A 16,507-nucleotide genomic window follows, 5' to 3' on the forward strand; every position below is an offset into this window, starting at 1 on the left:
TCCAGTTATTAAAATAATTGTTTCATTCCTTAAAACCACTGTTCACAGTACGAAATTAATTGCCCAACAGAGTTCCCTCCCCCAAATCAGCTTAACACATTATTCAGATTAAATGGGATAATCAATCTTGTTGCTAGCCTACTGCTGGTTACTCTTTAATAGCAAACACAGCTAAAGTAATTCTAAATCTGATTCACATTTATTGGGTAAAATGATGTTAAAGAGATGTGGACAGCAGATTTTTGTTAAAACAAATCAACTGATGATGGACAAAAGATCCAAAATATGGTTAGGTATCTTCAAAAATGTATCCAATGTTAAAAATCTGGTACCTTGGTTGGATCTTGACGTATTTGCCACGTGACATTCCAAATCAGGAGCACAGCATATAGAGGTGGAATATTAGATGTAACGTGGTGCTTTCAGCCATGAAGGCTTGTTCTGCTTTTTTCATTAAAAAAAAGTCTAGGACAGGGCTGCAAGTGGTCTCTAAAAGAACTAAGCTTAAAAGTTCTTCATGAGAACCCACTCAGCCACAATTTCCATGTAAACTCCCATGCCTACGGAAGCAAGATTGAAGCCCAAAAATGTATTACACCACTTCTGGTGGTTCCCCGCATCCCCAAACATCAGTTGACCTTCACTAGGGGCCAAGCCTTTAGTACAGCAGGCGCTGCCTTGTGGAACTCCCTACCAGAAGCGCTTCAGCAGGAACCATCCCTTCCTTCTTTCAGATGCTTTCTGAGAACGATATTGTTTGAGGCCTTTGAAATATAAAATGTTCTCTTTTTAATCAATCAGTGGATTGCATGCTTTTTCGCCGATTTTATTCTTCTATGTTGTAAATGTGCCTTGATATATTTTTATGAAAATGTGGATTATAATAAACAAAATATTATAAACATCAATTTAATGGTTGACAATTGACTATGGGGTTTTCATAATTTATAATTTCAGAGCAGTCATATCACTGAACCAGGTGCAACATAATTCCAAACCTACTGTACTTTAATCAATAAAGTAAAGATGAAGGACCCCTGACAGTTAAGTCCAGTCACAGATGACTCTGGGTTCCGGCACTCATCTCGCTTTACAGGCCGAGGGAGCCGGTGTTTGTCCGCAGACCGTTTTTCCGGGTCATGTGGCCAGCATGACTAAGCCGCTTCTGGCGCAACGGAACACCAAAACCAGAGCAGCGCACGGAAACGCCGTTTACCTTCCCGCCGGAGCGGTACCTATTTATCTACTGGCACTGTTTGGCGTGCTTTCGAATTGCTAGGTTGGCAGGAGCTGGGACCGAGCAACAGGAGCTTACCCTGTTGCGGGGATTCAAACTGCTGACCTTCTGATCGGCAAGCCCAAGAGGCTCTGTGGTTTAGACCACAGTGCCACCCACATCCCTAACTTTAATCCATAATATGTAGTCTAATCCTGTTTTGTCATAAAAGATGGCTGCTGCAGCAGCTGAGTCTGCACTAGCACCAGCTAGTCAATTTCATACAAGGGGTAGTGTTATATGGTCAGTTTGGACTAGCGAAAGATGCTTCTGCTCAAGTAAGGCATGGCCACCCAAATTCCCCCCTCCACCTAGCACACACATAGCACTCCAAAAAAAAAATGCTCCCTAGGCTTGGGATCACCACCCAGAACTGTGGAGAGCAAGAAGGAGAACTTTCTGCTAGTACAAAATCACCAACGGATACAACTCAAAGGTTGACAAAAAAGTATCAGAGGAATTATGACAGCAACCTGTCCAAACAATTCAGTTTGCTAACTTTAAATTTTATATCACATTTGGTCATGTGCAAAGGTATATAGTTTCTGTTTTGAATGAATCTTTTTTTCTCTTTGAAGAAGAACAGGGATCCTGTCAAAGCCAATGATGGTTCCTTTCCAAGAGAACAGAGGAAGCTGAGCCAGTCAGAGACCCATTTTATCAGGCATCACATTTCACTCATGGCAAACAGCTGTTTCATTTAATGTTTCAAGTTCTCTACTAAGGAAAGGGGGATGGCAAGGGGCGGGGAAGACAAAAACACACTCAGAGTAGTCTCTCCCATCCAACTTCTTTACCAAATTAATGCAGAGGTATCACACTGTAAAGCCATCCCTGGAAATTAAAGGGCTTAACAATGAAGGACTATAGCTATATGCAATCATTTCTGCATTTAACATCATAAACTGTAATCGCAAATATCAAGATTATAAAAAGGTTTAATTTACAGAGATTTAAAAAACATAATTTTATGTGATTTAGCTTTTTAATTTTTTATGGATTGTAGGCAAGCAAAAACAACGCAAACCCCCTTCTCTCCCTCCCCTCCCCCTACGCCAGCTGTCGGCACATCTCAGTCCCATTCTTTCTCACTACAGAAACAGCCAAAGTGGTATGATGGCTCTCTGATGGCCTCCTATGTACCATCATTTCTGTTACAACACTGAAAATGTATCATTAGCATTGTTACTCCTGTCTGGAATGCACTGCTGACATCACCTCTTAGCCATAACTATAAAAACAGAGCAGTTCATTGAAGAAATGTTTATATGGCAAACAATGGCCACACACCACTTGTGACAGATGGAAACCACAAACACACTCAGAGAGAGTGAGCTCTTCTGTCCACAGTTGTTTTCAGGCAGGCATATAACCATCCCACTTCTTCTCAGCTGCGTATAACAGCAAGGCAATGGATTTTTGTCATAGTACTCAGTGTGTACTGTCACCTCTTTTTCTGTTGCCCATGGCAGCCATTTTGTGCTGGCACCTATAGCATTTTTATCCATATATGAGTACCAGCACACCATTGTTTTACCTCAAAAAAGCACTGCAGCAAGGTACGTGCCCACAGTCGCTATCTATGCTTTTTACTGGAATACCAGTAACAGGACTCTACTTACTGTGTAGTAGAGTCATAACACACCTAATTTATTCCTCTGGATGTTTATGCATGACTAAATTAGGAAAAAACACTGTATTCCCTCATTACTAGTAGCATTTGTTTTTATATTTGGTGCCTGGAACAGGAAGAGTATTAACACCGTGAAGCTGGAAAAACTCCACAGGAAAAACCACCACATTCACCAGGAGGATTCTGAAACAGATTATTGATATGGCCTCTTCTTGTCTTTGACTCTATTAAATATAGGCTTCTAGTTCATATACCTAGTTCTTCATTCTTGGTACATTCAACAGCATCAAGAATTTTCATTCTAATTAATGGTTAGATAGTGGCATATAATTCTAATGATGGTTAAATTTCAGCACATTTAAAATTCTCAGAGTTCAAGGCACCGAAATTTTGAGTATACCTTACCCAAGGATAAAGAATGGTATCTAACCAATGCATACTCTACTCTGAGTATGGGTTGTTTGTTTTTAAGGTAGAATCTTTAATGCGCATGTAAACAGCCAATACTCTCAACATAAGACACGGGCCTCTGCTGTCACACATCTCTTCCTCCATTTCTAGGTCATATACTAATGTTTCCTGATTTCAGGGCAAGTCTTCAAAAATGTATTTTACTCCCACTGCTACCCCAAGAAAGACACTAAAGTTTTATGCTTTAATATTTACGGCTGGTATTGTAGGCATGGTAGCTTCAATGCAAAATGGCAAACCCTTTAATGGTCTGTGTAAAGTTCTTCAATTAAAGCTTTGATTAACTGATCACTGGAAACCAGTTTTATCAGGGAGGACTCAGTTAACAGCTTCTTCATTAATTTATTTTTGCCTGTTTTAGTCTCACAATCAGCGTTTTTCCCCCTAAAAGAAATGTTTAGGGGTACTCTCATTTTCCTACTCATATTGAAATACTGCCTCTCAATGAGGCCAAACATAGATTCACAAAATGTTTAGGGTATGTGTACCCCTGCATCCCTCCATAAAAAAGCACTGCTCACAACAAATGTGAAAACTAGTTTCATATGAATGTTAGGAATGGGGATGGAAAGCCAAATTTTATTTTGGTAAGAATAAACTTCTTATCTTGTGGAAAATCCATTTGGACCTGTTTTATGTGGAAAAGCAAAAGAACTACAGGTGAACCTAATTTACTGTCAAGTAATCCAAAGGTACAGTGCAGATCTTACATTTTCATACCTCAAAGAGAAAGTGTGTGCGCATTACCAGTTGCTAAAACAGAAGTCAAGCTGGGGGATGACAAGAAGGAACAATCTGGGCTGGATCACTACATTGTGATTCATGCTTGCAGTTTGAATGTGTGAACTCATCTTATCAACGCTTGAATTCTTCCTAATATAAATGTTCCATCTGGCATTTGTTTTCTCTAGGCACCAAACTAGGCATAGCCTATGCATATGTTAGTCATGTGTAGGGCAACATGCTGAATCAGGAGCAAGGCTAGGCTTTTTTACCCTGTCTCCAACATCTCATCTGATTTTCCGACAATGCAGCTGGCTGTAAAGAAACTTAAGCGTGTGAGCGAGCTCTTGATCACATGTGGGTCCTCTGTGCAACTGAGGCACTAGGACAGACAGCCATGTGCAATGTGTGGTCGACAAGAGAAAAGCCGATGTCGACAGTGAGGCTAAAAACACAACCCCACTCCTGATTCGACATGGCTTTGCCCTACATGCAAGTAAGTCATGCTATGGGCTATGACAGTGGCAGATCATAAACAGATGCCCTCATACTTAAATGATCATAAGAGAAATCTCATACTGAGGAATATTTAAAGCATTAAGGAATTACTGCAGTGCATTTATATGTAGGGCTGTGGAATGCTCTCCTCTGGGTGGTTCGGCTGGTGCCTTCATTATACACCTTTAGGCGCCAGGTGAAAACGGTCCTCCTTAAACAGGCCTTGGGCTGATTAACTTCCTATGCCCTATTAAATGTGTTTTTGGGAGGGGAGAGGGGAGGGAGTTTTTGTTTTTATTATGTATTTTGTGTTTTTATTATGTATTTTTATGCTGTAGCCCATCCTAAGATCCACGGATGAAGGGCAGTATACAATTGTAATTAATTGATTAATTGATTAATTTGGGGGAAGTACACTGGCAGAAGAAGGCAGCCACAATAAACCAAAACCCAGATGCTAGGTCGTATAATATATTTAAATTTATTTTATTTTATTTTGACCAGAACAATGGAGGTACGCATCAGTTAGGTTGAGGAAATGTTTGGTTTGCTGATGTGAACCAAACTGGTCCATACTGACTTGGAACCTTGCACATTCCCCTCACCATCCAATAGACATTTGATCCAAGAAAGAAAGAAAGTTAAGCAGACAACAGAGATGTGATTTTAATTTCATTGCAAATACCTTCTCTGTGTCTTGCCAGTAACGAAGAAGTTGGTATGGAAGGAAAGATCAAGCTGTTGAATCTATGAGGTTTTTGGTTTTTTTAAACCTTTTCTCCCGCAATGTTTCAGCATATTCTTATTTTTAAGTAGCTTATAGCACATGATTAAAATAAAATAAATTAACTCCCAAGTTATAGCAATGTATTCTGCTTCACAGAAACACGTGTTTAAAAAAATCAGGAGCCAGAAGTAGTTATTTTTATACTATACAGTTTTAAATTGCTTCCGAACAAGTTTATCTTTCTCATGCATTTAAAAAGGAGTGGTTGGTGACATTTTTAAACCCATCAAGGCCTAACAAAAGGTTAGTCACCAGTATTTTGCAAAACATTCTTTATCTGATTCTATTCCTGTTTCTGCACACTGTCAACTATATCTTTCCGTTTAAGTTTACAGGGTTTTTTGGGCGGCGGGGGTTAGTACTTTAAGTAAGTAGCCTGGAAACTCTGGCAATTTATACTCTAAGACTACAACAGCAGCCTACCAAATAAATATCCCCTTTGCCAAATCCATAACCCTACATTACACATACAAATGTATTCTGCTAGCAGCACTTTGCGGAGCGGAGCAGCAAGGGAATATTGCACTCATTTTCTATGACATCACAGTCAAAACAGAATCCACAGGCAGATTACCATTCATTAACACTCCTCTGAATTTATGTACCAGAAATGTCTCCAATTTGAGAAGGGATGTGTGCATGCATGCCGCTGTTCCATACTAACACTTCAGTAGTCCTGCCTTCAAACATATAAATATGGGGGGCAACACTGTGAGCTTAATTTGGTGAAATCTTGAAAGGAAAAACACCAGAACAAAGGAAGGGGGAAAGGTGGGGGTCATGGCCTAGGGAGAGTCCTGCGAGCCCGACAGAGAAGCCTAGAGGGCTGTGCCTGGCCCCTAGGCCTGATGTTCTCCACCCTGGAATATAGACTTCTATTTATATCTCGCTACCTGAGCTGTAAGACCACATTTCAAGCTGTAACAATAACACTGCTTTACCCTGCCTGGGGACATGGGTGGTGCTGTGAGTTAAACCACAGAGCCTAGGACTTGCCAATCAGAAGGTCGGCAGGTCGAATCCCCGCGACCGGGTGAGCTCCCGTTGTTCGGTCCCAGCTCCTGCCAACCTAACAGTTCGAAAGCACGTCAAAGTGCAAGTAGATAAATTGGTACAGCTCCGGCAGGAAGGTAAACGGTATTTCCGTGTGCTGCTCTGGTTCGCCAGAAGCGGCTTAGTCATGCTGGCCACATGACCTGGAAGCTGTACACCGGCTCCCTCGGCCAATAAAGTGAGATGAGCGCCGCAACCCCAGAGTCGGACACGACTGGACCTAATGCTCAGGGGTCCCTTTACCTTTACGCTGCCTGAGTGAAGTCCTCTGAAATCCCATAGATTTCAAAGGCAGAGTAAAACTCATCAACGAAAAGTTTCAAAAATGCTGGCAGAGCAATCCTATGTACCAGTGATATATGAGGGAGGAAAGCTGTTGCTTCTGTGCCAGTGGGGCATCACCGTATCCTACACTCACTCAGCCGAGGAGGCGGCTGGCAAGCAGGAACAAAGACAATCAGAAAGTGGCATTAAAATAGCAGACACCACCCACCAGCATCACCAAAGCCTACCAGTCGGAGTCTGTGCCAACCATGATGCCCACACACACAAAGGGAGACAATGAACTCAAAATGGCAACTTATCCCAGGATCGCTACACACACAGTACTTAAAATGATGACACAACACTCCCAGTGTCACAGCAAACAATGACTGCCTTACTTCCAAGTTCTACAAAACACAGGTTTGAATCTCCTTGCACTGCTCACAACCACCATTTTGGAGCACAGCACACATAGGCAAGAAATGAGAGTGTACACACACAGAGAGAGCACACACACACACAAGGCATTAAGGCCCAATTTAAGGGTGGAGAGAACACACAGGAAGGGGCCACAACACACAATAAACACACCGCCAGGAGCAGGCTCCAGAGACTTAATGCATATAGCAGGGAGGCAGCAAGCAAAGACATGAGATTGAGCCTCATCAGGGGAAAGTTGGGAACATCTCTTATTCGCCTTTTTGCATTCTTAGCCAAAAAACAATCATGTCGGGGGCAAACATGAGGGAGTAAATGTGCTCCTGACCTTTGCTGTCTCTGTCCTGCCCATACTGATATCTTAGATTGCATCAATAAACAGGCTCAAAGTAGCTTCATTCTCTTTCCCAATAGTACTCTTGTGATAGTATACCTATTGGCTTTATGACTGTGACAAATGGAAAGTTGTTTACTGTACTTTTGAATTCTTATGAGCTTTATTTATAACCAAGGGAAAGACAGTGTTGTAGAAGTGCTGATTTTCCTTAAAGAACAGGTCAGATAACATCAGAAATCACAAGCTGACGCAGAAAGGAGCTCATCAAAAATCCCAAATACAGAGAAACAGGAGTTTTTGTGTGTGTGCTACAGGGATCTTTTCCTTGTAATAGTTTTTTGACTGTATAATGTGCTGCTTCAGCCAAACACTTATGAGGTGTGTGCTCATACTCTTGTGTCAAAGTGCCAGTACAAGGCAACTGAACTCTGGCAACAATTATTCTCAGTTGGTATATTCTATACTAGCAGTGGCTGACCAGTGGTGGTTCTCCAGATGTAGCTGACTACAACTCCCAGCAGCCTTCATCAGCATGGCAAATGGTAGTTTGTAATCCACAAAAATCTGGAGAGCTACAGTATCCCCACCCCTATTCCATACACAGAAAAATACCTGAAACTCATTGGTAAATCCAATGGAGTACCAAAAGTAGATGTTGCAATACCATAGTCAGTTCTTTCTTGCTCTCCATCAATCCCAATTTAGTCAGGACATCAATCATTTTCATGATGGGTGCTTATGTTATCTTACAATGCTAGGAAATCATGATCCACTGCATAGTGATGCCAAAGATCAAAACAGATCACAAAAGCATCTCAAGGAGCTCAAGCAAAGGCCCTGGCAAGAGCCATTTGTTTTCCTCTAAACTTTCTTCCCTAAGGCCTCATCAGAAAACACAACATAGATGCTTTCACCATTTGGTAGTTCTTTCTGATTCTTTACATGCACTGAGGGTCAGGGTAACTGAACACCTATTTTTCTCAATGGCTATTTCTCACCAACTCCACTAAGAAAAATATGTGAAATCTTGAGCAGAGCACCAGTGAGGGAAAGGGACCTATTTATCCAGGGCTAGAAAACCTCTTATGAGCTGAGACTGAGAGCCATATTTTCCCCATGGAAAACTTTTGGGAGGCAAATTCAAAAAGTGGGTGGGGATAGGCCCACATAATCACACACAAGCAGCTGCACAGATACACACTTTTCCTTTTTTTTTTTTTACCAGCTACCTGTCAGTTCAAAATTCACATCCAGCGTCTCTGAAAGGATAGCAAGCTCTGACAGAAAGATTGCATGCTCTATCAAAAATTACTGGAAAGTCCAAAAGAATCAACAGGATCACACTCTCTGTGTTTTTCTTCCTACAGGAAGACCAAGGCAGATTCTGTGCCGAAATTAGACCTGAAACAAATGCACTTATTTGCAAGTTTTCACAGATCTTCTGTTATAGGTATAGCTCTCAAAAATATATCCACAATCTGTGGTACAACATATGGAGGAACAGATATGTGAAGCCGTTATCTAGGGGCCAAATCTGAATTATTCTGTCAGTAATCTATTATAGTACAGTGGTACCTCGGGTTACATACGCTTCAGGTTACAGCCTCCGCTAACCCAGAAATAGTGCTTCAGGTTAAGAACTTTGCTTCAGGATGAGAACAGAAATTGTGCTCCGGCGGCACGGCAGCAGCAGGAGGCCCCATTAGCTAAAGTGGTGCTTCAGGTTAAGAACAGTTTCAGGTTAAGTACGGACCTCCGGAACGAATTATGTACTTAACCCGAGGTACCACTGTAGAGGCATAGGATGTATCCAATTTATCTATTCACTAGCATTTTGTGTTATTTTTATGCAACTTCAACCAATACAATATTCATTTGTTGGGGTAATTATTGTTACTGTTTCTCTAAAACAAGGAGTACCTTTGCTACAATATTTGTAAGTAGCTGTCAGTGACATGATTACTCGGTCAGCATAAGACCAACTTCCTCTGTGTGCACATAGGAAAAATGCTTTTGTTATGTTCATAAACAGGAAGTCCCCAACCCCAGGAGATCTAAGAGTGAACTAGCTGAAAACCAAGCTAGCTTTTGACCTAAGATACTGCCTTCATTGACTGCCAAACACAACAACAGCAGGATTCTATGGGCTAATAACTATTTGATTACAGGAGAGAGGAAACATATTTTGGTCCCATCTTCCCAGTAAGAAAACACCCTGACAAATAAAAAGGCTTGGTTATCAAAATGACCAGTTCCAAGGGATCCAAGCATTACTTTGTGAAGAATTATTATGGAGCATTACTCCTTTGAAGCCCACAAGCATGCTTTATATATTAGTAAGCAAGAGAAAAACACAGTATCTAACCCATCCAACTTCCTTTAACTTTAGGGGGGGGGGAATTAAACATAATTTCTTGAATGGACACAAGAAGAAGAGTAAGTTATGCAAAACTCTTAGATATTTTTGACTGAATATCTAAACATTGATATCTCACGTTATACCTGAAGCTCTCAAAAGCAACTTACAGGTAAGCATTGTAACTAAACAACCAAAAATACAATTAACACAGAATCATATGCTTTATGTTAAAGACCATTATCTTTTTTTAAAAAAAAAGACAGTATACTAACTAGAAAACCCTGCCTCTGGAGTCATATCCCCAGCTATTTCTGGAATGGAGTAGAAAATTAGCTTGTTGGGCTTCTCTTGGAAATAAATTCTACAATGAGAAGAAGAAGAAGAAGAAGAGGAATTTGGATTTGATATCCCGCCTTTCACTCCCTTTAAGGCGTCTCAAAGCGGCTAACATTCTCCTTTCCCTTCCTCCCCCACAACAAACACTCTGTGAGGTGAGTGGGGCTGAGAGACTTCAAAGAAGTGTGACTAGCCCAAGGTCACCCAGCAGCTGCATGTGGAGGAGCGGAGACGCGAACCCGGCTCCCCAGATTACAAGACTACTGCTCCTCACCACTACACCACACTGGCAAGAACCAGACCCTGTTCCTGGATATGGCTGCCATCCTCATTTCAGAATACAGGTGCATTCCAAGAACACCTACTCTGATGATCTCAAAACATCTGGGGGTAAATATAAGAAAAGCACTTTGAGGGAATTTATCATAGCTGATGACCAATACAAAGGCAAGCAATGGTGGTGGGAGGTTGGGAGGCAATTAGAAGATACCAGAAATGGGAGATTAAATTTGTATAAAGACAATCCTCATTTTGCATGGAGGTTACATACTAGACCTCCACACGCATCAGCGGGGCCTGCATAAAATATTCCACCCTGCCCTTTTAGTGACGTTTTAGGATCACTTCCAGGTTCTGCAGTGTACGCATGTGTGCGACCGCACGTCAATCAAAACATACAGAAAAAATACAGAAGTTGCCTGTATTTGGTCTTGCCCTCAGAGATCTGTAAATTATCTAATATATATTGTAGAAGTCTTTAAAAACTTGGTTTTCTTTTAAGCTTCAAAGCTGCCTACTCCATAATTTCTTTTTACTGGATTTCCTACTGTATCCTACTCTGAAAATTGTCATTGCATTTTATTACTTGAAATACTGAACACATTCTTCCTTCACAGACAGGTTTTTGTTCCTTAATATGCAGTTTATTAGCGGCACCGCCCTATACCCATGTGGCTGTCCTTATGGCCCAACACACAGATATCCTCACCAGTGTTGGAAACTGAGATATGAAAACTAGGAGCTAAATGGCACCTTAAACCTAGATAATGGGCGCAACAACAGAATGCCTAGGCGTGCTTTTTATAACCAGAATAAAAGCTGAAAATGAATGAACTGCAGCTAAAATATTATGTTCACTTTACACAGGGTCCAGTCTGTCCCTTGCCTACCCCCTCTAATATACTTAAGAGGGTCTCTTCTCCAGTCTTCAGAGAGTAGCTGGAAGTGGGGTGGCAGAAAAAGGTCCTCCCCTCCTTCCACTCTGCAGTTTTAATCTGAAATCTTAGGTGCAGTACTGTGCCCAGAGCTCAGAAACTGCTTGCACTAATGAAATTCCGTGTTACAAAATGCACCTAGAACAATGGGAGTTTCGAACACTGATCCTCCCAAGATGATCACACTGCACAATCTACCTACCATCTTCTGTGCAAAAGGATCAGGACATGCAGCAAATTATGTGTCCACTTAAAGGTAAAGGTACCCCTGACCACTGGGTCCAGTCACGGACGACTCTGGGGTTTCATGCTCATCTCACCCTATAGGCTGAGGGAGCCGGTGTTTGTCCGCAGTCAGCTTCTGGGTCATGTCACCTGCATGACTAAGCCGCTTCTGGCGAACCAGAGCAGCGCACGGAAACGCCGTTTAGCTTCTCGCCAGAATGGTACCTATTTATGTACTTGCACTTTGATGTGCTTTCAAACTGCTACGTGGGCAGAAGCTGGGACTGAGCAACGGGAGCTCATCCCATCACGGGGATTCGAACCGCCAACCTTCTGATTGGCAAGCCCTAGGCTCTGTGGTTTAGACCACAGTGCCACCCACGTCCCCTTTGTGTCCACTTATACAGCTCCTTTTGCTTTGCTATCTCCAAATATCTAAACACACTATGGATATTTCATTCTAAAAACAGACATCACCCTTGCAGCAGTTTCCCTTTAGCCATCTCAAATCCAGCAGTTCTCAAAAGCTTAAAATTTTGATTAGCTGAAATACCACACTCAAACAGTCTATCCAAGGACCACTCAATGCACTGACATCTATAAAATGTTACAGATTTTATGATTTAGACAAAGCATCTGAAACACACCTGTTAGACAAACAGATGTATGTCACAAAAAACCTTATTAGGTGAGCAAGTAGGACACACTGTAGGATTTGTCTTATTTTATGTTGAAAATCTAGGCCTATCTTACTTGGAAGAGGGCCAATGTCCTTGGCTGTCAAGTAGGTTACATCTAAGCAAGATTAAAGGCAAAGATGGTAGATCAGATTGGTAACTGGGAGCTCACAGGTTGACTATGGCTTCTTGAGAGAGTTGTCTGGTCCGCAGCTGCCAACAGCTTGCCCATGAGAACAGCCTGCCAGATCAACCCAGTGACCCATCTAGACCAGCATCCTGTTCTCACATTGGCCAACCAGATGCCTATGGGAAGCCTGCAAGAGCTGAGCATAGCAGCATCCCTACGGTTCCCAGCCACTAGTATTCAGAAGCACACTGGCCTCTGACAGTGAAGGCAGAGGCACCATTGAGAGTCTTTTCCTCCACGAATTTGTCTAATCCTCTTTCAAAGCCACCCAAGTTGTTGGGCAGCACTGCCTCTGTTGTTAGCAAATCCCGCAGTTCAACAATGTGCTGTGTGAAAAAGCACTTTCTTTTGTCTGTTCTGAATCTTCCAACATTCAGCTTCGTTGGATGTCCATGTGTTGTAGTGTTACAAGGGAGGGAGAGAAAAACTCCCTCCATCTGTCCTTCCTTTTCCTAAGTGCATGTTGAACTAGAGTGGGAGACTGGCTGTGCAAGGGAGAAGAATTGCCCCTGCACAGACATTCTGGTTTCCCTCTCAGCTTCCCTGGAAGAATTCCAACTAAGGAAGTGTATCTGGAGTCCTCCTTCCCCTGACACACCCTGCCTTATCCTAGTTCTTCCAGGAAATGTGGATTTGCAAATCAAGGAGGGGGGGAGGCTTAAAATTATATTAATGGTTTGTTTCTTGGTATAAACTGTTTGATTGAAAAGCTTTCTGTAATTTTTTAAATAGATAAATCTTCTTGACACAATGCTCCTTACTGCTCCCCCTATTCAAGAAGTACAGAGGGAGGGGTATCTGCGTTTAAACTGGCCACTATTGTTTATAAAGCATCTAAAACAGTTGGGTGCTGTACAATGACAAGCAACACACAGTAACCATGAAACTGCCATCAGAGAAGGAAAATATTTAGAGATTCTAGGTCTCTGTGGCCCCAACAGAACTCTCCTTTGATGCCTACCCAACAGTGCTTTTGGCATTCCTTTTCAATAGCAGCCTCCCTTCCTCTAATCCAGCAGTTCTCAACCTGTGTGTCCCCAGATTTTGTTGGACTACAACTCCCATCATCCCCGAGCTCTGGCCTTGCTAACTAGGAGTGATGGGAGTGGTAGTCCAACAACATCTGGGGACCCACAGGTTGAGAAAGGCTGTTCCATGCCAAGTGGCAAAGTGTTCTTAACTGCCATATGAGTCAGGAGTCCACTGTTTTAAGGACTCACACCAGGCATGATGAGTTGGGCTGATTTACATACATCATTCAAGATTTCATCACTCACACCTGACAGGGTGATGTCAAGGGAGAAACAGGAAACACAAGCAACCTACACTTCCTGTTCTTCCACATCTCTGCCACACATATGAATGAATTAGGGCCAATGCAGGGACAGTATGCAAGAGAGATGGGAAATCCCATACGCAGTACACAGACAAAATGCAGACATGCCATCCAAATTTTGTGTGCACATTGTTCAAAAATCAGTGTACCTACATTAATGGTAATATGCGAAGTGTTTAGCGGCTCTGAATCATGCAGTTATCTGGATTGTGGCTGCATTTGTATTCTATGGAAAGCAGTAAGATGAGCACACACAGATTCAAACTTAAACAACTGGGGTAGTTCTTATATGGCACTGCAATTTTAAAAGACGTTTTAAACATTTGTGGCATCAATTTAGGTTGTATGTGCAATCTTCCTTTATCTTAGCAGGCACTAGCTGATACATTGTTAAATTAATGGAACTCTTTTGTGTGCTGACATTTCAAAATTTTAGATACGGAACAGTATTTCAGATTACTGAATCAAGTACAGCCTTTAAAAAAACATGTCTTGAATAACTTGAATATTCTCAACATATATTAAATAAAAAGTTAATGATCCCTGTTTCCCCATTTTCTTATTGGAATATCAGCTCCAACGTCTGAATTTTTTTTGGGGGGGGTGTTAAAACAAAATATTACATAATTACTATTGTTAAGGCTTTTAAAAAAAATCAGCACACTGTTGACATTTTAACACATACCCCTTCTCTGAAACTATGTTAGCTTTATTTCTAAGCTTTAATAACTAGAAATACAACCGTGCAAAAGGGAAGGGGACAGGAATGTGCAAAAAAGCAGATGTGTAGCCACTGAGCCTACACTAACAGTGCAAACGCATGATAGGAAACCACGCTTGTGGTAACAAAATAAAGCTTGTAAAAGGAGAAGCTGGGCGTAGACTGTTATGACCTACGTGCTGCGAATCTCAGCAACAAAAAGCAGTTGTTTTCTTACTTCTTGTTGTTTTTAAAATCAGGAATCGAAAGAATCAGAACTATGCGTTTCAACGGAAAGCTTTAACCCTCCCCAAAAGTTGTTGTTTCTTAATTTTTTATTACTTTTATTATTATTAAAAGAGGCAATACAAAATGACATGAAGCCAAGCCAAGCCGTTGCTTTCAAGGGGAGGAGCAGGGAAAGAAAGAAAGAAAGAAAGAAAGAAAGAAAGCTGCTCCTTTAAGAGAAACTCTTGCTAGACTCCCGCCCCCCAAAGAGGCTGTATTCTACTTTTCCTTAGATAAAGAAACCTGTATAGTACAGTTGAGAAGGTCTGCTTGTCGCGCAGCAGCATCTGAAAGCAACACTTGGTTGACATTAATGCTGGTGCGGACTCTCTCCCGGCTGCGAAGGAAACACGATCAATCTTGCGGGGTGGGGAGGGAGAGTCGTCCTGCCTGCGTGCGCGCCGCTTCCCCCGCTGCACTCACCGCTTGCGTGCTCGGAGAGAGTGGAGACTGACGTCTGGCCCATGTCTTGGTCCTGGCAGAGGGCCGGGGGTCCTACAATCAGGCCGCTCTCTCGGTCCTTCGGTAAGGTCTCCTCTCCCACGGAAGCTCCCGAGGGCTCATGGCACCTTCTCCCGGCGCTCGCTCGCTGGCTGGCTGCAATTAGCAGCCTCCTCCTTGCAACTTCGGCTGCCTCCCCTTGCGCGCGAGTTGCTAAGCCCTCCTCCGGCTCCTCCCTCCGCCTGTTGCTGCTGCTGCTGCTGCCGCCCAGCCCAGCCGAATGCCTGTCATTCCTCTATGCAGATTAACTCGGGCCAAAGGGAGAGAGCCCCGAGCTGGTACAGCCACGCCAGGCTCCCTCGCCGAGATCATCCGGCGCCACAACAGTTGCAGTGTGTGGCTTTAAGCTGCTCGCACAAAGAACTCGGTGTTAAACGACCCTATAGGGCTCGGCTGACAAAAAAGGAAAGTACTTAGTCGTGGCATTTAAGTTTGCAAAAAGGTCTTGTTTTCCCCAAAGGGGATTATCCCTGCTCAGTTTTCCGACCTTAGAGGGCCGGTTTCATGCGCTTCTGCTAGCTAGCTGCTGCTACAGGTTAGATAATTTCCTCTAGGGAGATAGATATCCTAGCCTCTTGCAGCAAAAGGAAAGAGTCCTTTGCGCCTTAAATACTAAAGGATTTGCAGTGCCACAAAAAATGTGTTTTTAGACCTTTACAGTTCCGTCAATAAAGCATTGCGCTTTCGAATAATGGATGAAAATCTGAGCAAGTGTCTGGGACCTGAACTGCACCATGCATAAGCTCCTATAGGGAACTGATATGGGACTGAAACACAAAGGGATTCCAGCATTAGGATTAAAAAAGAGAGAGAACGAGTACTCATGTCTTCACTTGGTGAGTCACAACACTTCCTTGCATACAAAAGTTCAAGCTGCATTGCTCAGAAAAATGCATCTTACACATTTCCGAACCTGCCTTGCTAATCTGGTGCTGGACAGCAGGCAAAATCTAAAATTAATTCCATAAACTGTTTCATAGCCTCTCTAGAAAAATCCGATTGTGACTTTGAATTGGATTTTGTACCTTAATCTAGTGGCAAACAATTACTTCTGTATCTTGCATAACTTTGTTCTGTGCTTTATTTCCTATTGTCTGGTGGTCAGGTGTCTTGGGAACAAAGGAAGCATCTTTTCATAGTTCCCAGTGCAAATTGTTTCCAGTACAGGTTGTAACAGGATATATACTGCACAATTATATAC

The 16,507-nt window shown here is 42.4% G+C and overlaps 1 protein-coding gene across 3 annotated transcripts in view; it reads right to left on the reverse strand.

Moving 5' to 3' along the window:
* Positions 1 to 15,494, reverse strand: part of PHACTR2 (phosphatase and actin regulator 2) — a 54,896-nt gene extending 39,402 nt beyond the window's left edge. For 2 of the 3 annotated variants that reach the window (XR_014509846.1, XM_083435010.1), the window contains exon 1: positions 15,229 to 15,478. Coding sequence is in view for 2 of the 3 variants with exons in the window: in XM_083435010.1 (XP_083291136.1) it covers positions 15,229 to 15,271 (43 nt within the window). In the remaining variant the exon portion in view is untranslated. Of the gene's footprint in view, positions 1 to 15,228 lie in introns of all 3 variants that reach the window. The other variant, XM_083435011.1, reaches the window with a different exon arrangement.
* Positions 15,495 to 16,507: the final 1,013 nt, after the last annotated feature.

This window comes from Podarcis tiliguerta (genome assembly GCF_965153285.1).
Source record: "Podarcis tiliguerta genome assembly, chromosome: 3".
NCBI lineage: Eukaryota > Metazoa > Chordata > Lepidosauria > Squamata > Lacertidae > Podarcis > Podarcis tiliguerta.